Source organism: Podarcis cretensis, assembly GCF_951804945.1.
Source record: "Podarcis cretensis genome assembly, chromosome: 1".
Lineage (NCBI taxonomy): Eukaryota > Metazoa > Chordata > Lepidosauria > Squamata > Lacertidae > Podarcis > Podarcis cretensis.
This window is the reverse complement of record NC_137170.1, coordinates 78,366,319-78,386,906: the sequence shown is the minus strand read 5'-3', so window position 1 is coordinate 78,386,906 and position 20,588 is coordinate 78,366,319. Positions and strand designations below refer to the sequence as shown.

Here is a 20,588-nt window from a genome sequence, read left to right as displayed (position 1 = left end):
CGTCCCTGCTTCACCATTCCCTCTTCTGTCAATATTTAGACTTGTGAGTGATATTTCTTAGGTAGCCATAAGAGAGGACCCCAAGGTTTGTGGATGTGCCAAATATATTTCCCATATTTCCCCAAATATATTCCCCCCCCCCCCAATTTATTATGGAAAACCCTAAGGTGGGCAGGCTCTATGTTTCAGGATCCACTGATTTTATATTTATTTTATATTTTTATTTTACTTAAGATCCTCTAATTTGAGCCCCTGCAAAAGACATACCTGTAGAGCTAAAGGTTTTGGGCCTTAGAATTTGTTTTGAATACCAGAATGGAAGGGAGCTCAGTCTTTACACACAAAAATCTTCTCTCCTTTCTCCTTCTACCTCCCAGTTGTTTACCAATGTTCCTCAGATCACCTAGAGATCTACTTCTGCCCACTCCTGATCGATTCTTGCTGATTTGGATGACTTAGAAATTAATAGTGAACATGATGTCTTCAAGTGATGAATCTCACTATGAACACACAAAGCCAGACATGCTCTGGCTTTATTTGCATCTTCAGATACTTTAAAAGTTGGAACTGCATTTTGAGGAATTTGCTGTGGCTTACAAGGACTTGAGTGTTTTGGTCGTCCCCCCCCCCCCCCGCCCCAATTTTGTGAAAGTGAATACAATGATGCCTTTTAATTGTATATCTAACTTGGCTGATTCTGGCAACATTGTAGAAAGAGGGTTGCTGGATGTTCCTATCTATCTAAATGACTTTTCAAAGGAAGCCTTCTGTTAATCAGGGTTAACCCTGTTTTTCAGGGTTTGAAGGACGGTAGGGAAGGGGGAGGATAGTTAGTGGCATAGCATTTTTGTTTCCCTTTCATGGTAATGGGGGGGAAATGGGGGGCAGAATGACTAAATATACCAAGGGTAAATGGCATAAATACCTGACTTAATGTTTCCCATCTGGTTCTTATGCAAATTCTAAGAATTATGTATTTATTGCATCTGTCAACCAATTAAAGAAAGCTTAGCTGATTATCTGATTAAATTGCACAGGAGAGAACTGACAATAGTTTATAGAGAGGCTGACGTTGAAATGCATTGAGTGATGGCTTTGTGCTGGCAGGAAAATCCTTCCATTTGTACAAGGAGGAGCACCCAGTTCCCATCACCTCCTGCTACCCTGGGTTTCCCTACAACATACTGATCCTGAGAGTCCAGGATCAACCTTTGTGGGGGGCATGCAGTGGGTAGGATGTAATGTCCAAAATTGAGCAAGGAGTGGCACAACTATTTGTTGTTTAGATCAGTGGCTCCCAATTGCTGTTTTTCAAAAACCAAGCCATAGGCCCCCTACTTTGGATAATGTTGATGTATCTATGGTAGCTCCCTAATTGGGAACCACTGCTTTAGATGATGGCCAAGTGCTATAGCAGTCCTAATTTTGCAAGAGGTGTCCTCCGCCCTCTTGCGCACAAGGGAGGTACGCATCTCTTTAAAAGATGCTTGTGACATCTGTAGCTTTTGTAATTGCAGTGGTACCTTGGTTCTCAAACTTAATCCGTTCTGGATATCCGTTCCATGCTTTCCCATAGAAAGTAATGCAAAACAGATCAATCCATTCCAGATTTTTAAAAACAACCCCTAAAACAGCAATTTAACATGAATTTTACTATCTAACGAGACAATTGATCCATAAAATGAAAGCAATAATGAATGTACTGTACTTTAAAATAAATAAGACAGTATTGTAGATGATAAAAATTTTTTTAAAAAATTTCTTACCTGCACTGATGATAGTCATTGTTTGGATGGGGGGGGGGCCCTTTATCCATTTCCACAGTCACACAATCAATCAGTTGCTGAACTTGGTTCCACACAGTCAACAAAAACAAATTAACCGAAAAAGCCTCAAAAACAAAAAAACGCAAAATAAATAGCAAAAACAAAAGCGCCAAACTTAATCCGTTCCGGAAGTTCATTTGACTTCCAAAATGTTCGAAAACCAAGGTGCAGCTTCTGATTGGTGCAGGCGCCCTGGAAACAATAGCCAACAACCGCACCAGACGTTCGGCTTCCGAAAAACATTTGAAAACCAGAACACTTCTGGGTTTTCAGTGTTTGAAAACCAAGGCGTTTAAGTACCAAGGCGTTTGAGAACCCAAGTACCACTGTACCTTTAATTTTAAAATCTGCTGCCTGATTAGTTGGAGATACCTATTATTGACAGACATGTTTTTAATGGTTTAATTAAGTAGGACTGCACTGCTAGGATTTATGAAAATATTTTTACTGCTTTTAATGGAATTATTCCATTAAGATAGTGCAATAGTGGTTGCCCACTATATTGGGGCAGTGACTTGATTCCCTTCCCCTTTTGTCAGTTCTTCATGAGTACACACAATTCCTTTCTGTCACGGGTATTTTATTGACTTTGTGTGCATGCCTCATTGGTCACCCATTGCATTTTAGGCATGCCAAGGGGACGCTCTTGGTCCTTGGGAATCCAGTCTGTATGGTGGGAAGTCCACCTTCCACACCTGCATACTTGTCATCCTACATGGCATGGTGCTCCTCTGTTACACCTGCATGCTAACACTTCTTTGTTTTGTGCATGAGCATGAAGAGAGATGATGTGCATCATTCCATGGCTCTTCACATAACAGCTGATTCTTCTTGATTGGCTCATGTTGTCAGCTGACATTCTGCCCCCTAGATCATAGCTGGAATGAGTGTTTAGATGTAAAAATACTTTAAGTCATCTTTGGCAATTCTGTCATCAAGTAACAATGATGTTATTCTTTCAAAATTGGCCCATGCTGCTGCCTTGCCTCTGCTGCACCTGCCTCTTCAGAAATCTTGTGTTTAGTCACTTTGGTCAAGAACTAACATATTTGTGTGCATAAAAAAGGATTCCCTTACTTATATCCCAAAAAAGGGCTTTCCAGGCTTGTTGTTCAGCAGAATATCTTTGGGGTTTTAATTTATGAGTCTTTCAATGAGTCATGTATATAGTATTGTAGGCACAAAAGGAAGCCGTTTTTAAAAATACTATACTCTGAACTGGGTTCTTTCTATGTATTTTCAGGTAAAAGCAAAGAAGCTGAGATAAAAAGAATAAACAAAGAATTGGCAAACATTCGGTCAAAGTTTAAAGGTAAGTAACTGGTACATTGTTGCAGTGCTATCTGTTCAAAGCAAAAATTTATTTTCATGAATAGAGTGATACAAGAGCACAAACAAATGAAGAACAAGGGTCCAGACTCGCAAACTCATAGGTGTATAGAATTATTAAGTTGGAAGGGATCACAAGGGTGATCTAGTCTTCTATCCTGCTACCACCTCTGATCAAACAGATTTTTGACCAGGAAATGTGGTTCAGATAGTTTCTGGTGGTTGCCGAACTATGAATATTGTCCAAGATAAAGGCAAGGAATTTGAGAGCCAGTGTGGTGTAGTGGTTAAGAGCAGTAGTCTCGTAATCTGGGGAACCGGGTTCGCGTCCCCGCTCCTCCACATGCAGCTGCTGGGTGACCTTGGGCCAATCACACTTCTCTGAAGTCTCTCAGCCTCACTCACCTCACAGAGTGTTTGCTGTGGGGGAGGAAGGGAAAGGAGAATGTTAGCCGCTTTGAGACTCCTGAAGGGGAGTGAAATGCAGGATATCAAATCCAAACTCCTCTTCTTGTCTTATTGGATTCAAAACAGAACTGTGGCTTTATTACTGAAGAATATGCTGTTATCCATGTGCTGAGCAGTTGACTACAACCTTGTAAATAAGTAAACAAGCAAGTTCAGGGCAACTAAAATATACAGGAATTCTTTTTTATACCTCTAGCTTGAAAGTGTAATAAGCTTTCCTAACAGTTTACACAGAGATGTGCAGATGAATGCTCCGCAGGCTTGTGTTACTGGATGTCTGTGCAGGCCCTGCAGATATCTCTTACCTCAGTTACTGTGGGGCTTGAATAGAAAGGTTCAGAGTAATGATTCTCAATAGTCAGAAGCTCTCTGGCATGTGAGTTAAATACGGTAATCCCAAAGTAGTTGATTATTACTTACTTTCCACTGAGAGCTCAACTTGCCTCCAGTTAAACACTCCTGTGTTACTTTTCTACCCAATAAGCAAAACATTCAGATCTCATCATAAAGCCAAAAAAAAGGAAAAAAAAGTTAAATATGTACTGTATTTCTTTCTATTTAACTGCTGGTTGTTGCAGCATATTCTGTGTTCTGTGGTCCATTGATTTCTATCCATAGTGATTTCTAGAAATGTCTTCTGGCTTTTTGAACGCTGTCTAATGCAACCCACCATTTTCTTTCAGTAAGTTTGGAGGTAAGTTTTTAATTACATACTTTTACCTGCCTCTGCAGCTAAACACTGTCCAAAGTGCTCACAATGAAGCCTTAAAAGACCAGCAATGCCAATTATTAAAAACATTAAAAACAAACTCCAGTGTAATAAATGACACAGCAGTAATACAACCCAGTCTTGCTGTGTGTTTTTTTTGTAGAAGATAAGCCATGTGGTGCAGTGTCTTCACCGTCCTGTGATAAGGAAACATTTCCTAAAAACACTGCTTGGAAAAGACGATAATGGTTTGTCTCCTGGTGCAGATACTACTATCTGCTGGATTAGGTGTTGCCCTTCTTATAAAAGAATGCTGATCTCTGCTCCATTAGAAGTGAACAAGTCATTTCCTGGCAGCCTGGGCTGAACAAAGATGTCTGCCAGTATTTGAAATCTTGGGTATCTGCATTGAATTGGTAGAACAGTGGCATTACAATTTTTTTTGCCACCATGCTCCAATATAGAAATTAACAAGGGTCTGATCTGAACATGCAGTTTTGGCCACAACCTTTAGAGCTGTCTTTTATGGACAGAAAGATGTGCCGGCTGAGTACAAAAACCCTCATACACTCCAGTGCACCCAGGGATAATTATGGACAGCTGTACTGATCAGTACAACCGGAAACCTGTGTCCTTTGGGATTCATATGCAGCATCCAAATTAAATGTATATTGGAAATCTGCTGCCACTTCTAGTGGCTAATTGGCTTTCTTCCATCATGTCATTTACATTGTTTACGTAGAGCTAGCTTGTTAGATTATGTCATCCTAACTCCCTGTACACATAAGCAGATGAGGTCTTACATGTCGAGAGACAAGTCCTGGGTAAGTAAACATTCTAAGGGAGTCAGCAGTGCTCAACAGTGCTGCTTCATAAAATATTTCAAGAATGATGACCTCGATCAAGTGCAGCTAATGTGGTTCCCTCTGTATGTTGTGGGCTTAAGCTCCCATCATGTCTGACATCTAATCATGCCAGCTCTGGCTGATGGGAGTTGGAATCCAACAACATCTGGAGGGTGTTGCATTGGATGTCTCTGGACTAGATTCTTGCCTTATGAGATCAGCTGGGAGCAGAGACCTTTTTGATAACTTGTCAAATTGGTTAGGACACCAAACTTCAAGGAGTAGAGATCAGAAGCAAAGTTTACTTCTTAACCACAGCAAGTTAGGTCATCTGAGCAGACTCACTTTGGCTTGTTTAAAACAAACTGGCTTCAAACAATGAGTTACAATGCTGGCATGTTTTTAAACAAGCCATGGTTTAGGTTCAGATGACATGATAAATAGTGGTTAATGGAAATCAGAAGTGAAAACTTCCAAAATCCTCTGGGCGGCCATACTGCAGGGGGATCCTGTGAGCCCCAGGCTCACTCATCACACTAAACCATTATTTGTAAAAACATTATTAAAAGCCTCAATTAAATACCATGTTCAGATGTCATGCTCAACCATTATATAATGTGATGTCTATTTCAGACATTTTAGAATGCTTTCAAAACTCGTGTAAATTCATTATTTCATTTCCCAGGTTCTGCTAAGACGGTTAAACCTAAGTGCTGACGTAATACTTGACATAATACTCTAAAACAGAGAGTAGTGTTCATTTAATACAGGATATGGCAAACAGCATGAATGAACATTTTAATCATGTCAGTACTTGTTTATGAGACACTTTGATCCCACTACAGCAGTGGTGGCCAAACTTGGCCCTCCAGCTGTTTTTGGACTACAACTACCACCATCCCTAGCTAACAGGACCAGTGGTCAGGGATGATGGGAACTGTAGTCCCAAAACAGCTGGAGGGCTAAGTTTGGCCACCACTGCACTAGAGTGTCTGTAAACATCTGGATGTTGGGTATATTTGTATCAGTGATTTGCCTTGTGTTGGTGCAGATCACTCAAGACAACACAAGGTCTTTGAAAACTATGCCCTGTACTGCTGCAAATAGCTTTATTAAACAGTTCCATAAGACTGGGCTCGAGTTGCCTAAAGTGAAGGATTAGATATAGCAACTTCATCCATGCAAACACAGATGTTGCCTTTATGTATTTGGTTTTAAAATGTTAATTATGCCCTTAAAGCAATAGTGAGTAAACAACAAATCTAAGACTTGGAAAATACAGCAGCCACTTCCCAGACTTACTGACTTTGTAGTCTGAACAAGGGGCTGTTTCACAGGACTTTATCACTGCCACACCCAGTTTTCTTTTTTAATGTATTTTTATTAAAGATTTTCTTGGTTTACAAAAGTATATGCAATCTCTCTCTCTCTCTCTCTCTCTCTCTCTCTCTGTGTGTGTGTGTGTGTCTTTTTTTTGTCCAAGTAACATTTTTTACAGATCAGTTTCATTTGTTGAGACATTAGGAAGAAGAGGGGGGAAAGGATGGGTTGGGGTCAGGTGGCGATGTTTCTATTATACTTAATATATGTGGGGTTTTGTGTCAGCGTCGCATGTGCAGGTTTTCTGCTATTCACTTGTGTTCCTTTGGTGGTGAGAGAGGTTGGGGTTGACCTAGGGCCACACCCAGTTTTCTGACTGGTGCTTTGTTGTGATACAGGTGCGCGCAAACCCTTGCTTGTCACATCAACACTGTTTACGGTTTTTTAAAACGGTATATGCCTAATATCTGAAGTGGTCTACAATAGCCGACCATGGCAGTGCATATCCCCTTCTTTGCTTACAACACCATTACTGCATCCCATTCAGGAAAAAGCTAGGCTGCAGTGCATACCATACACCTGAAACACATTTTTCCTCTAAAGAGTCCTGAGAACTGAGGTTTTTCTGTCAAAGAGCTATAATTCCCAGCACCCTTAAACCACAGTTTTCAGGATCCTTTGAGGAGTGGGGGAGAAAATATGCTGTGTATGCAGCCTTAGAGCATCACATATGTGTATAAAATCAGGAGCAGAAGGCAAACAGAGCTTAGGCTTCTTAACCATTTCCTCTCAGGCTATTTCCCCACCCACTCAGTCAGTTCCTCTCCCCTCCCCACCCCGTGTCCTTTTCCTGCTAGGGCTAGGAGCAAATACCTGGCTAACCACCTGCTTTCTGTAGCAGCATTCTACAGTGGCTCTTCATGTTAAAATACACACAATGGAGGGAGATTACATGTAGCATGTAGTTGGCTTCCTGGGGGTTTGCTGCTCTAGAAGGTGTCTCACACACATTAACATGCATCAACGATGCTGGTTTGAAATGAATTCATGTGCAACTTTAAAAAGCTGTTCTAAAAGGATAATGGTATTACTGAGCACCAGACAGTTATTTATAACTTAAGAGCAGAAGTGTTTTGTGGTGGTCAGGTCATTCAGTATTTTGATTCTCAAATGTTTGTTTGGGTTTTTAGAAGCCATATTTGCATAGGCTAAACATTGCATCTCCATCTGTAGTAGTTTCTCAACAGCTGAAGATGTGTCTCTCCCCTTGCACCTCCTTTGCCTTAAATACAAATTTCTGTCAGTCTGCCCTGAATTCTGGGAAAGTTACTGTAATGATCAAATTCATCATGGCGGAGGGATATTGGGGGTTGGGGGGTTGGGGGGGAGGAGAGTCATTGTTTCACGACTAGATGTCTAGCCCTAAATGTAGAATATGTCTCAAGGTTTCACTTTACCTCCCATCGTACAGCCTTTTGCTTCTTTCTTCTGACACTGCTCAAAGGGTGAGCACTGAAAAGTTCTAAATTTATTCAGTGTCAGTAAAGAACAAGGCCAGCTTGGCTTAGTCAGGCAGAGGTTTTCAATCTCTTTGAGTCCACAACTCCCTTGACCAACTATATTTGTTCTGTGGCTCCCCTCTGGGGAAACACGTTCCAAGCCTCAGAAGTCCAGTTATGTCACCCCTTGCCTGCAGAGCCAGCAGCCCCTCACCCCTTTTCGAACACCCTCACTTGTGTAGTGTTTCCCCAGCCTCCTCTCCTCTCTCTCCTTCTTGGGAGTCCTCTGGGCAGCTGTCACCACTGTCCCTGGTCTCTGAGCCACCCCCCCACCCAAGAGAGCTGCCTCCCCCGCCCCGGCTTAGTGGCCCAAAAGAGACAGAGATGTGAGAGGGCATCAGAGGAGGGAGGAAATGAACTAGGGTCAGAGTCCAGTGTTGCCTATGGCACCCCCAGGGTGCCTCAGCACACTGGTTGAAAACCCCTGGCTTCGTGGATGTCTGCTAGTGGGTCAGTGAAAAGGCCTTTCTGTGATCCCTAGAAGCAAACTCATTAATTGGATGAGATATGCTAGTTTATACATCCTGCTTGGGAACAGGGACGCGGGTGGTGCTGTAGTCTAAACCACTGAGCCTCTTGGGTTTGCCGATCAGAAGGTCGGCGGTTCGAATCCCTGTGACGGGGTGAGCTCCCGTTGCTCGGTCCCAGCTCCTGCCAACCTAGCAGTTTGAAAGCACGTCAAAGTGTAAGTAGATAAATAGGTACCGCTCCGTTGGGAAGGTAAATGGTGTTTCCGTGCGCTGCTCTGGTTTCAGTGTTCTGTTGCATCAGAAGCGGCTTAGTCATGCTGTCCACATGACCTGGAAAAACTGTCTGTGGACAAATGCCGGCTCCCTCGGCCTGTAAAGCGATATGAGCGCCGCAACCCCAGAGTCATCTGCGACTGGACTTAACTGTCAGGGGTCCTTTAACTTTACCTTTTGGGAACAGGACTTGGAAATCTGAAAACATTTTTTGTGACATTGGTATGTAACTCTCATGCGCCTGCCTAGTCTAGTTCAATGCACAATGCTAAACAGAAGACATGGATACAGAACTTGTCTTTGGAGATAATTTCCCAAATGCATGTTCTATGTAATAACTAAGCTGTAGAAACAAAACTGGTAAGTAAATATTCGAGCATCAGAACAGGAGATGGAAGCTCAACAACTTCCAAAGGCACAGAAAAAAGAGTGAGGTATTAACTTGCCACTGCTGCCCTGGAGGAGAGGCAGGAAATAAATTTAATAAATAAACATATTAAATACTAGGAGGGTGACAGAGCCACGCTGGTTTCCGGCTGGAAGGCATTCCAAAACTGCATCAGAAAAGTCCTCCTACTTCATGGTGGCCAGCCTGGGCAATGTGTAAGGTGGTGTTTTCAGTGGAGCCTAACTGGTAGTTTCAAACTGAGAGTACCATTTCACAGTGGAGGAGATATTCCTGGAGATAATTGAACCCCTGACTGTCTTAAGTCTCTCAGTCAACACGAGTATGCTTGATTATACCCAGCAACAATCCAGCAGTAGCTCTCCATGTGATGGAGGCAAATTGGCTAAGCATCACCACACACTGAAAAACCTCTTCCTTATATATATTGTATATTATATATTGTATATTAAAGTATACTACTGGTATGTGTTAACCTGGTATGGTCTTATTCTGCACTATGTCCAAATACAAGATAACCTTAATTTTCTTTATATGTTTGGTTAAGTTTCATCATGTTTACAATTTATAATATGCATGCCTTCACTGGCAGCTTTCTTGTCAGTTCTAAGTGCTCATAAAAGGTCAAGCAAGGTGCTTTGAATTGTCAGCTAAGATCCTCAATTACATATATATATATATATAGAGAGAGAGAGAGAGAGAGAGAGAGAGAAATGACCTATTCCCCTGTTGAACAAACACAACACTACTTGTTACGTGTATGTTTCTGCAAGTGGCTACGCTTCAGAATACATCAGATTTGGAGAAATTGGATCCATAAACTTCTGTCATGCTTTGGTTGAGTAAAAAGCATTGCTAGTTCAACAAAAGCCTTTCCAAGAAAAGGAAGTCTCCTTTGACCCAGTCATTGTGTCTGACAAATGCTGACTTGCATTCTCTTTCTTCCTGTTTCTCTTGTACTGATTTTAAAGCAACCGGAAACATTGCCTCTATGTAGCCACTTTATCTTTCTCTCACGTCCAGCTCTGAAACTCACTGTGTTGAGTCACAAAACTCATAATTCTGGAGGTTCTGGAGGAAAATGTGCTTTAATCCAAAGCATGGATATGTGTAGTGAGATTTTCTTTGTACGTGGTTTGCCTTTTTACTGTACAAGCAAGATGCCAAAACAAGGACCACTAATGCCTATCTTTTAAAAAAATGTGTTATTTTGCATTAGTAGAGGCAATTCCACCCTGTCTAATTTCTTGACTCGAAAGTAGTAGCTGTGCTATAGTCTAGAGACTGAGGCAGTTGAACTTGCCTATGTGTGGGTGGGGGATATATAGATATATCTTTAGACTAAGCAAAGATATCCTGGACATAAGGCATCCCCTGACATGTCTGTACTACTTCACCAATTATATTAGCTATGTAACCAGAAGGATGCTCTGTACATGCAGCAACTGCAGCCAACAGTCTCTTGTATGTCTCTTCGTGAAGAAGAAAAATTGCCGAGAGGCAAACGTGTCCCCATTTCTCCACAGCTGAATTTCTGACCCTGTTCTTGCGTAACAGTTTTGCTTGTTAGAAATCTGCACTGTATCTGAAGCTATATTCCCAAGGTAAGGAGAGCTTCGTGGCTGATGTCTGGCATTGTTGCTGCCCATATCCTTAGCTCTTGTGTTTCACAGGTTGCCTAATGGGACATGCTGCTTTCCCCCCTGTTTTGAAGGTGGATTCACACATGCATTTTCCGGTCTAGTCCGCTGGGTGCTTCCTATTAAGCAGACAACCACAATCCCCCCCCAAATCTGTTAAACATATCCAGTTGAGTACAAGACACCAGCAGCTGTTGTTGCCTAATCATCAGATATAGGTGTCGGTTCAGCTTGCATACTCCTTTTCCACAGTGCTGCAATACCTAGCTTAAACGTGTGGTGATGACATCTCCATGGGGCTCAGGGTGACATGCAGAAATAGTCACCCCAAAGACTCCTGATTTCTACTTCTGGCTGATCCAGCACCATGTCTGATACTTTTACTGTTACATTTGAAGAGATGTGTTGATGCATGGCATGAGTAAAGGTGGCACTGCAATAGATTGTTTGGGTGCACTTTTCTGATGGGAACCCTTGAATGGATAACCAATTTTGAAAAGTGGGAGAGGGACTGTACCTCAGTGGTAGAGCACATGTTTGGTATGTTAGGAGGTCACAGGTTCAGCTCTACCTGGAGAAGCCAGAGACTGAGAGAGACTCATATCTGAGACCCTGAGGCACCTCTGCCAGTTGGCATGGAAAATGCAGTAAGCTTCAGGCATTGGCATACAGCATTTTTTGCTTACGGCTTTTTATTTTGTCTTTAATTGCTCACTAGGTGATAAAGCCCTTGATGGCTACAGTAAGAAAAAGTACGTCTGCAAGCTGCTTTTCATCTTCCTCCTGGGACATGATATTGATTTTGGCCACATGGAGGCTGTGAATCTCCTGAGTTCGAACAAATACACAGAGAAGCAAATAGTAAGTCATGTCCCATTCTATACTACCCACTTCCCATATAATATTGGGGGTCAAGGGTGGGGACATTTTTCACCCTGAGGGCCATGTTTCCTTCTGGGCAACCTTCTGAAGGCCACATGCTAGTGCTGAGCAGGGCCAGAGGCAACAGTGGGTAGACCTACTAATGTGAATTACACCTTTGTGCAGTGGGCTAGTCTCTGTACGTGTGTACTCTCCTCTCTGCCCTCCATCTAGGCAAGTAAGAGGCATTGTCAGAATTCAAGGATGCATTACAGTCAGCAGGCACACAAGGGACACAAATGGCAGCTGTCAGTGCTTGAAATGTATTTCACATTTGGCACCTAGGCATGTAGGGGTGCATCAGTAAAATATCTGTAACAGGTTTAGCACAGCAGAACCTTCAAGCAGACGCTGATGCAAAATGTATAAAACCAGAGGTGGGGTATAAATAAATTATTATTATTATTATTATTATTATTATTATTATTATTATTTATTATGGATTGGGATAATAGACAACATTAATCATTTCTTTTATTAAATTAGAAAATAGGAATCTCTTGGTATTCAAACATAAGAGAAAATATTTCTAATACAGTATATAGTACATGGTTAAAAAAATAAATGGCTGTTTTAGAGTTGCAGCCAGATTGTCCTATAAGCATCTGGTTTGAAAGAGAGACGCAAGCTAGGGGCCCATCTCCCTTTCCCCTCTTAAAAAAAAAACATCAAGCAGAGGCTGATTAAGGTGAACTAAAAGTGATGAATAAACCAGCTAGGCTTCCTTATTTCTCTAGTTATGCACTAGAGATGTACACTACAGAGAAATCCCCCTGCACACATAAATTTTCCTCTTTCCAGAAATGTCTGGATCTCATCCAGTATGACTTTTAAATGCTGTGTTTTGATATGCATACATCTAAGCAGGATCCTCACCTGTCAAATTAATTTACATTTGGCTTTTATTTGTATGTACTTAGAGTGAAAACTGGCTGCATTGTGATATGTCTGGCTTTTAGGTGAGGTCCTTAAACCATTATTCTTGAGAAGCCTGAATAATTCACAATCAGGAGTGGCCAGCACTGAGTACAGGGTCTTGATCCTTCTCCCAAACAAATTCATCTGCCCCTGCATCCCAAATACCCATTGTTTTTTGGAGGTAGCAGCAAAAATAGGAGTGAGGAAGCATATCTGGTGCTGGGGTGGGTGGAGTGGTTTAAGCATTTCTCTCCATCCTAGAGGCCTGTTGGGGATGTAGATTCTCCTATCCCAGGTTTCCATGGTCAGCCGATCATTTGACCGAGAGGGGAGAGAGAGAGCATTCCCTCCTCATTCAGTATCGGGGCTGTGACCCTGTACGTGTGCATGCCCAGTAGGTGTATATGCAAGAGCATGGTGGGCCACATCAACCCCTGGAATGCAGTCCCCAGAGGGTTAGCCAAGGCTGAATGCAGCCTAGGCCAACCCTGACCTACCTCATAAATGGCACAGGAGCCTTTTGTTATAAAGCAGTGTTGCCTACTAAGCACTTCCCCTGCTGCCCACTACTAATTCTTTTCTTAATTCCAGGGCTATCTGTTCATCTCCGTGCTTGTGAATTCAAACAGCGAGCTGATCCGCCTGATCAATAACGCAATCAAGAATGACTTGGCCAGCCGCAACCCCACTTTCATGGGACTCGCTCTGCACTGCATCGCCAATGTGGGCAGCAGAGAGATGGCGGAAGCATTTGCTGGAGAAATTCCAAAAATACTTGTAGCTGGGTAGGTGCTCCGTGGGAATTTCAGGGGCTTGACAGAAAGAAGGCAATTAAACTGATTCTTGGGATACAGCCAAGTATCTAAACATTTGCTGACTGAATGTGGAGTAACAGCCTCCTAAAGGAAATCCATAGGAGATCCTATTCCACTCTGGAACGAGAGAAGACTCATTTGTTCCTGAAAGCTCTTTTGGTTTGGCCCCCCTGCCTTTGTGTGGTATTGCTTTATTCCTAATAGGCTTACCGCTTTCGGTGTCACATGGATTTGAAATGTGTATCTGTGTTAACCAACTTTTTATATTAATTTGTTTTATAAAATGGTATGATGGCTGAGATGGGCGCACAACCCCAGAGTCTGTCAAGACTGGCCCGTACGGCAGGGGTACCTTTACCTTTACCTTTATGATGGCTGAGAATTATTCTGTGGATACAAATTTAAACAACTGGATGGCTAAACAGCTGCAGCCCTCACGGACGACCAGCCCTTTTGAAAAGTGAGAGTGCTTGCTTAACTGCTGGCATCGCATCCATTTATATATATACCTTTCAAGTGTTGTGGGGTGTTTTCTTAACCCAGATGCCTCCAAATGAATGTTTCTTTGGCGTGAAGGAGCCAAAATGTATTTATCTACAGAGATTATATTCATACAATACAAAGCCTAACCTTGGAAAATATAGATTCTTAATAATCTGTTGTACTGCAAAAATAGGTTACATATGGCATCTCATTCATTAGGCTCATGTGGTATAAACATATGCAGCCTCATAGGCTAAAGAACACATTCCCACAATCAGTGGCCTTGCCATGTTTCCTACATATACAAATGTTCCTGCTGACAGAAACAGTATGCCAGTTTCATGAACTGGAAAGTTATGTGTACTTTGTTGCATCTGTGGCCTTTTTTCGGAGCTGACACGATGGCAGTACTCCCATGTATTTTTGGTGCTCATGTTACTGCTTGCAGTGTGTGCAACTTTGAATGTGGATGGGTATGAGCTTGTATATAGGGAAATGGTCCAGCCTTGCTGTCTTCTAGGAGCTGCCGCTGAAGAATTTTAGGTGTTTGAGAACCCCTTGACCAGCTTTGGTTTTCTGTCGCAGGGACACCATGGACAGTGTGAAACAGAGTGCGGCCCTGTGCTTGCTAAGATTATACAGGACTTCTCCTGACCTGGTTCCTATGGGAGACTGGACCTCCAGAGTTGTGCACCTTCTCAACGACCAGCATCTGGTAGGATCACTTGACTAGACTAGATCTTTTTCTCTTGAAAGTGTGAATATTTGATTATCTGGATTCAGAATTTAATTATGTAGAACGATGGAAGCAAGTATTTGGCAAGTTTGCCATTGGTCAACTCCTAACGGTGAGATGTGCAACACTAAAGCTTTGGGGTCAAGTTACTTCCAGACTAGAGATGAGTGAGCTTTCAAAAGTTCTCTTCTCAATAACTCGAAATTTGCCAAATTCTTCTTTTTAAAAATCCAAACTTGAATAAGTTGTGTTGAGATAGTATGAGGGCCTATCTGGGGAGCTCTTTTTTCTTGGTCTCAAAGGAACCATCAGACTCATATTGGGGGAGGGCCCAGAAGCTAGTCCTTATGGGTAACATGGGGACTGGCTTTCAGCCCCCTCTCCTCTCTTCACTCTGGAAGCATCCATTTCCTTCCCCATAGGAAGTAGTGGAACCATTACTTCTTATGGAGACATGAAAATATACCTGTGGTGTGAGACTAGAAGATGTTGATGCTGGGAGTTCAAGGCTTGCTGGTTACCTGTCTTTGTACACACTGTGGGCAAGTTCAATTAATGTGTCCTGTCAGCAGAGGCCCTGCATAAAGACTTCTGCTTATGCAATAGGACTTCCCCCTGCTGCTCTCTCCCATATTAAGGTTACCAGACATCCCCGTTTCCCGGGGACAGTCCCCAGATTTACAAATCAGTCCCCATACAAAATCCATTGAAGTTGAAAAGTGTCCCCGGAGTCATTGAAAAAAATCTGGTAACCTTACCCCATATGCCCCCTCCAGATTGGCTTGGGGGGTGGAAGAGCCCCTGGAACAGTGCACAGTTGAATGGCGAGAGAAGGGGTCATTCTGGAACAATGGGAATCATTCTGGAACAATAATCTTAGTGGTGCATGATGTTGGAAGTCCTCCCATTGTGTTTTTCATGCCCACAAATAAACTAATGGACGGAAGCAGCGCCATGAGCTTGCAATAGGAAAAAAATGCTCCAGGACTTCCTTTCCTGAAAGCTTGGATTTTGAGCACTTGCAGAAAGAAGTTCAGGGATTGAAAGGATTATGCCTGGCCTTCTGAACCCAGCCAGGCTCAGATGAACATACTTCATCCCTGTTATCGCCTGGAAAAAGGCAGGAAGTGGCACAGTAGTTTGCTGAAGAGGCTTCAGGCAGTGTCATATACTGGCCAGGCTTGCCACCCATTTCTGTCCAGGTCTGCCACAAACTCATGTGCCAGATTCCATGTGGCAAAGGAATAAAAGGAATGATCCTTAAGGTATTCAGGATCCTGCCTAGTCTTGAAAAGACACTGCAGTGCGTTCAGTGATGTTTCTGGTAATATGCATGCAGGTTACAATCCACAGATAAGTTGCACCTGTGCCATATCTGCTTTCCTTTTGTCTTTGAGGAGAAATTGTCATTTTATACAGAGCTCCTAATGTACAGAGTGGTTTGCAAACTCACTTGTCCAAGATCCTGTGAAGTAAACAACCAGCTAGTTTTACTCTTGGTACAAGGGTGACTTATCACTAGTCACACAATCTAGGGACTGATTGGGGATTTCAGCACAAATCAAAATACAGTTTTCTGTGTGCCAGACCAGCGGCCGACCAAGAAAGGGTCTTTCCTAATTGTTTGCATTGTATCTTTGCAAAAGGGAATGAGTTATTTTCTTTCTCTCTTGACGTTTTTTTTTTTAAAGTCTGCAGTGGATTTGGTTAATATTTGAATGCATTACCCCAATATAGGGCAAGGTCATGTACAGGCCACTTGCAGAAGGTGGCAGGGAATGCATAGCCTTTTATAACAGGATATTGGGATCCTGAGATTGTAGTTTGCCTTATTTTAGCCCATTATTGCAGGCTACGGAAGATATACATCTGCTTTTAAAAAACAATTTTACTGGAAAAATAGAAAATGATATAATCCAGAGAACTGTTGCATGAATCAATATGTATATATTTTTTAAATTAGTTGGTCATTTCAGAGTCTCTTTCTCCCTGCCCCCTCCTGCAATATCACCCAATCCAAATAAATAGTATACAGTATGGGTTGCCAAAAGAACGCGGGTGGCACTGTGGGTAAAACCTCAGCACCTAGGACTTGCCGATCATCAGGTTGGCGGTTCGAATCCCCGCAGCGGGGTGCACTCCTGTTGTTCGGTCCCAGCGCCTGCCAACCTAGCAGTTCGAAAGCACCCCTGGGTGCAAGTAGATAAATAGGGACCGCTTACTAGCGGGAAGGTAAACGGCGTTTCCGTGTGCTGCGCTGGCTCGCCAGATGCAGCTTGTCACGCTGGCCACGTGACCCGGAAGTGTCTCCGGACAGCGCTGGCCCCCGGCCTCTTAAGCGAGATGGGTGCGCAACCCCATGACTGGCCCGTACGGGCAGGGGTACCTTTACCTTTACCTTTATGGGTTGCCAATATGGCGCTAATGGGTGCAGTGACCCCTTTGAGGTCTTTTTCCTGGTGCCCATGAAGCTTCTGAGCACCTCCTTCTCACTTCTGCCTTGGTGGTGAAGGCGGTCTCCTTTTTCTCCCTTGGTAAAGTACCTAGAGCTGAAGGAGGAAGCTGGAAGAATGACACACTTTCCCACTTCCCTTTTCCAGTTCTATGAACTTTTCAAGGTTCTGATGAATTCTCCTCCGACATCAAATTGTGTGTGTGCATGCACTTTCTTTCCTTTCCTGTTGGGGGCAGTGGGGGCTAATCCAAAGGAAGGGGGAGAAGTGACCAGAAGAGATGGTGTCCAAGGCACCCCCAAATGCAAATGTGCCCATGGACTTTTAATTGGTTGGCAACCCCTGGTATACAGAAACAAGATATGCAGGGAAGAGGGAAGTCCTAACCATACCATACCATACCATACCATACCATACCATACCATACCATACCACGTAAATCCTAAAATGGAAATAAGGGATAGCTGGGTAAGAGTAGTCAGGTGACTGGGGGGAAAAATGGATTAGGCCATACTAAGAAAAACACAATATACTTGTCAGAAGTCATATCCCAGTTTTTTATATAAATTACATTAATAAAACATCTAAATACATTAATACAGTTCGTCCGTTTTGAGCCAAATAAAGGATTGAATCCTTTTTGAAGCAGGAGAAGAGTAGAAAGCTTTTATGCTGCTAGTAGATGCCTAAGGGCCAAACAAGGCATGATGTGGGCAGTCTATGAACAGCGTCTCCCACAGCTTTCTTTTATTTCTTTTCTTTTTCTTTTTCTTTTTCTCTTTGCAGCTTTGGGGGAAATTAGATTGAGATCATGACATGATGGCAGGCTGGGGGAAGGTAACTTCTCCCATTCTGGTCTAAATCCCACTCCAAGCTGCTACTTTTTCTGTAGGGGGAAAACCTTTCTTTTTTCTTTTGCCATACGGTACAAAGACTAGCTCTGATCTGGTGATCTACTGCTCCTGTGGCGTTATTGGTGCTTGGAAAAGAGCAAACTGTGGGAGATCCTGTGCATCCAGCTTAATAGGCAATTTGGCTCTAATAATATATCTGGAAACTGAGAGGCCTGTGGATGGGCTTGATGTTGGGGACTTTGGCTCTAGGAAATGGGCCCATCCTCTCACAGTTTGCCTTAACTATCTTTACTGAAGAGCAACACATTTCTCTTTTTGATAGAGGTGCTCGCACTCCTTCCAGCAGTTAAGACAATGCCTTCTAGGCTCATGGAGCAAGTACGATGGGAGTGAAACTGGGAGGATGGCAATGGAACTGGGGTATTTTGGGGTGTGGGGGAGGCTATACCATCTTGGATAGTTGCCCTCTTTTGGTTAAAAAGTACAGCCCTGTGGTGTAAAGTATGTGTGGCATAATAAATGAAACTTAATTGTGCTCTTGGTATACAATGCATGTGCTTAGTAATTGGAACGGATTTCAGGGAGCTGTAATCCTGTTTTTCTCCAGGGTGTGGTTACTGCTGCTACAAGTTTGATCACCACTCTGGCACAAAAGAATCCAGATGAATTTAAAACCTCCGTGTCTCTGGCTGTCTCCAGACTCAGCAGGGTAAGCAATTTATTGTTTAGACGCAAGTGCTGGAATGAAACTAGGCTAAAACTAAATTAAGCTGGCTGATTAGATTAACCATCTGGTTTAGCCTCATGGGAAGCTGAAGTGCAGTTGGTATGAGAGCCGTTCTGATAGTTTGACAGGCAGAGTAGCTGAAGGCAAAGAGATGTAATTTGCTGTGCAATATCTCATGCACAGTGATTGTGTTCGGCTGATCCAATCACTTAAAAAAAATTCTTAGCTGTGCAGGAGATGGCAGATAAACACGCTTGTATAGGTATAGCTGAAATTAAATTGTAAATAATATTTTGAGGCTTTGCAGGCAAAGCCCACTCCTTAATTGCAAGAAATTTGGAAGACCGGGGTTCCACTTCAGTAGCTACCAGAGCAGGAAGAAAATGATGCTATCTGTGATCAAGGCCTTGTAGTCATTTTTTTTTTTTGTAATGTAGTTTGGCAATTCCATTCATTGGTGTACTACTGAACAGTTTCAATGACATTATCTGCAAAGTAATCTATTAAAAAGGAAAGCCACCTGAAATTTCAAAGGCCAGATAAGTACAGAAATATTTCCCAGCAAATATACCTGTAGCTTTGTCTCAGGTTGGGTTGAGCAATAATGCCTGCACAACTGTACACTTAAAGGAGTTGCTGCTGCTTGTGATGCCAGTAGCCAAAGATAGGGCTGCTGTCATTGCAGTAGTTCTTAAGATGATAGTTGACCAGTTTTCTGCTGCACATTGTACATAATTCCTGCAGGGAGCCAGGTCCCGCTGAGGCCTGTTTGCAAGTAGCAAGCTCTTGTTCCGCAAGGCATTCTGCCTAATCAATGCAGGATGGATTCTTGACAGTAGACACTTAGAGATTAGTAGCATTATTGGTTTGCTACTTTGGAAACTTGAACCCCAGCCAGGCTAGCCAAAGATTTTGCTGCCTGAGGTGAAGGACTGGATGATGATCTCACTCCCCCTTCCATCCCAAAATCTGCACACAGAAGTAAATGGAACTGGCCATTGAATGCCAGCAATGGGGCATTATCTGCCACCACATCTGAGGACAGGAGGACAGCTTAGGGGATGCATGGATGGCCCACACATTGTTGTCATCTAATTTCTGGCTGCCACTCTCCACCCAACATCTGCCAGCTGAGGTGGCTACCTTGCTCTGCCTTATGGTATGGCCAGCCCTGGATTTAAACTTGTTCCAAGACACCCCGGAACAATGCATGGGAAAGGAGAGGGGATTGTTCTGTCCTGCAAGCCATGCAAAATAGTCTTATGGCTTATTGTTAATCTAAACAGTCTTCACTTTCTCTTGCAGAAGACTGTTACCGTCTTTCCTTTCCTCTTCCTTCTCACCACAATGTCATGGCTATTCAGTGTGGACATCAGTTGTTTTCCCCATTTCCCCTAATTTAACATAGAGTATTTTAAAGCTTTCTGTCCAGATTTTTTCTATCCTTCCTGCCCCTCCTGCAGATCTCAAGCACAGTCTTTTATCTGCCCTTCCCTTGAAAAACATGATGTAATTGAGAATCTGCTGTCCCTCAGCAGAAAGTACAAAAGGCATATTCAAGCACTGTACACTGGTTTGATACAGCTGAGTTTGGGGAAATCTGTCTTGTTGTCTGGTCTAAAAACGTTATCGTTCTAAATTCCTCCTCGCCCAGAACTTCTGCCCAGCTGTATCTGCCTCTGTCAAATTTCCTGTTGTCTTCCCTTGTGGAAATGCTCCCATCATCCTGGCCCATTCATCATTCAGAAGAACAAATTAACAGCCTTCCTGCGTCAACCCAGCCTCCTGCAACAGAGATTTGTTGGGGTTGCTTGCTGAGGGCGTATATGATCACAC

General features: G+C 42.9%; 1 protein-coding gene across 4 annotated transcripts in view; it reads left to right on the top strand.

The window, feature by feature from the left end:
- AP2A2 (adaptor related protein complex 2 subunit alpha 2) overlaps positions 1 to 20,588 on the top strand; it is a 59,426-nt gene that overhangs the window by 13,357 nt on the left and 25,481 nt on the right. For all 4 annotated transcript variants that reach the window (XM_079985360.1, XM_079985359.1, XM_079985362.1 and 1 more), the window contains exons 2-6: positions 3,070 to 3,138; positions 11,564 to 11,706; positions 13,276 to 13,469; positions 14,568 to 14,697; positions 18,633 to 18,734. In XM_079985360.1, the coding sequence (XP_079841486.1) occupies positions 3,070 to 3,138; positions 11,564 to 11,706; positions 13,276 to 13,469; positions 14,568 to 14,697; positions 18,633 to 18,734 (638 nt within the window). The remainder of the gene's footprint in view (positions 1 to 3,069; positions 3,139 to 11,563; positions 11,707 to 13,275; positions 13,470 to 14,567; positions 14,698 to 18,632; positions 18,735 to 20,588) is intronic.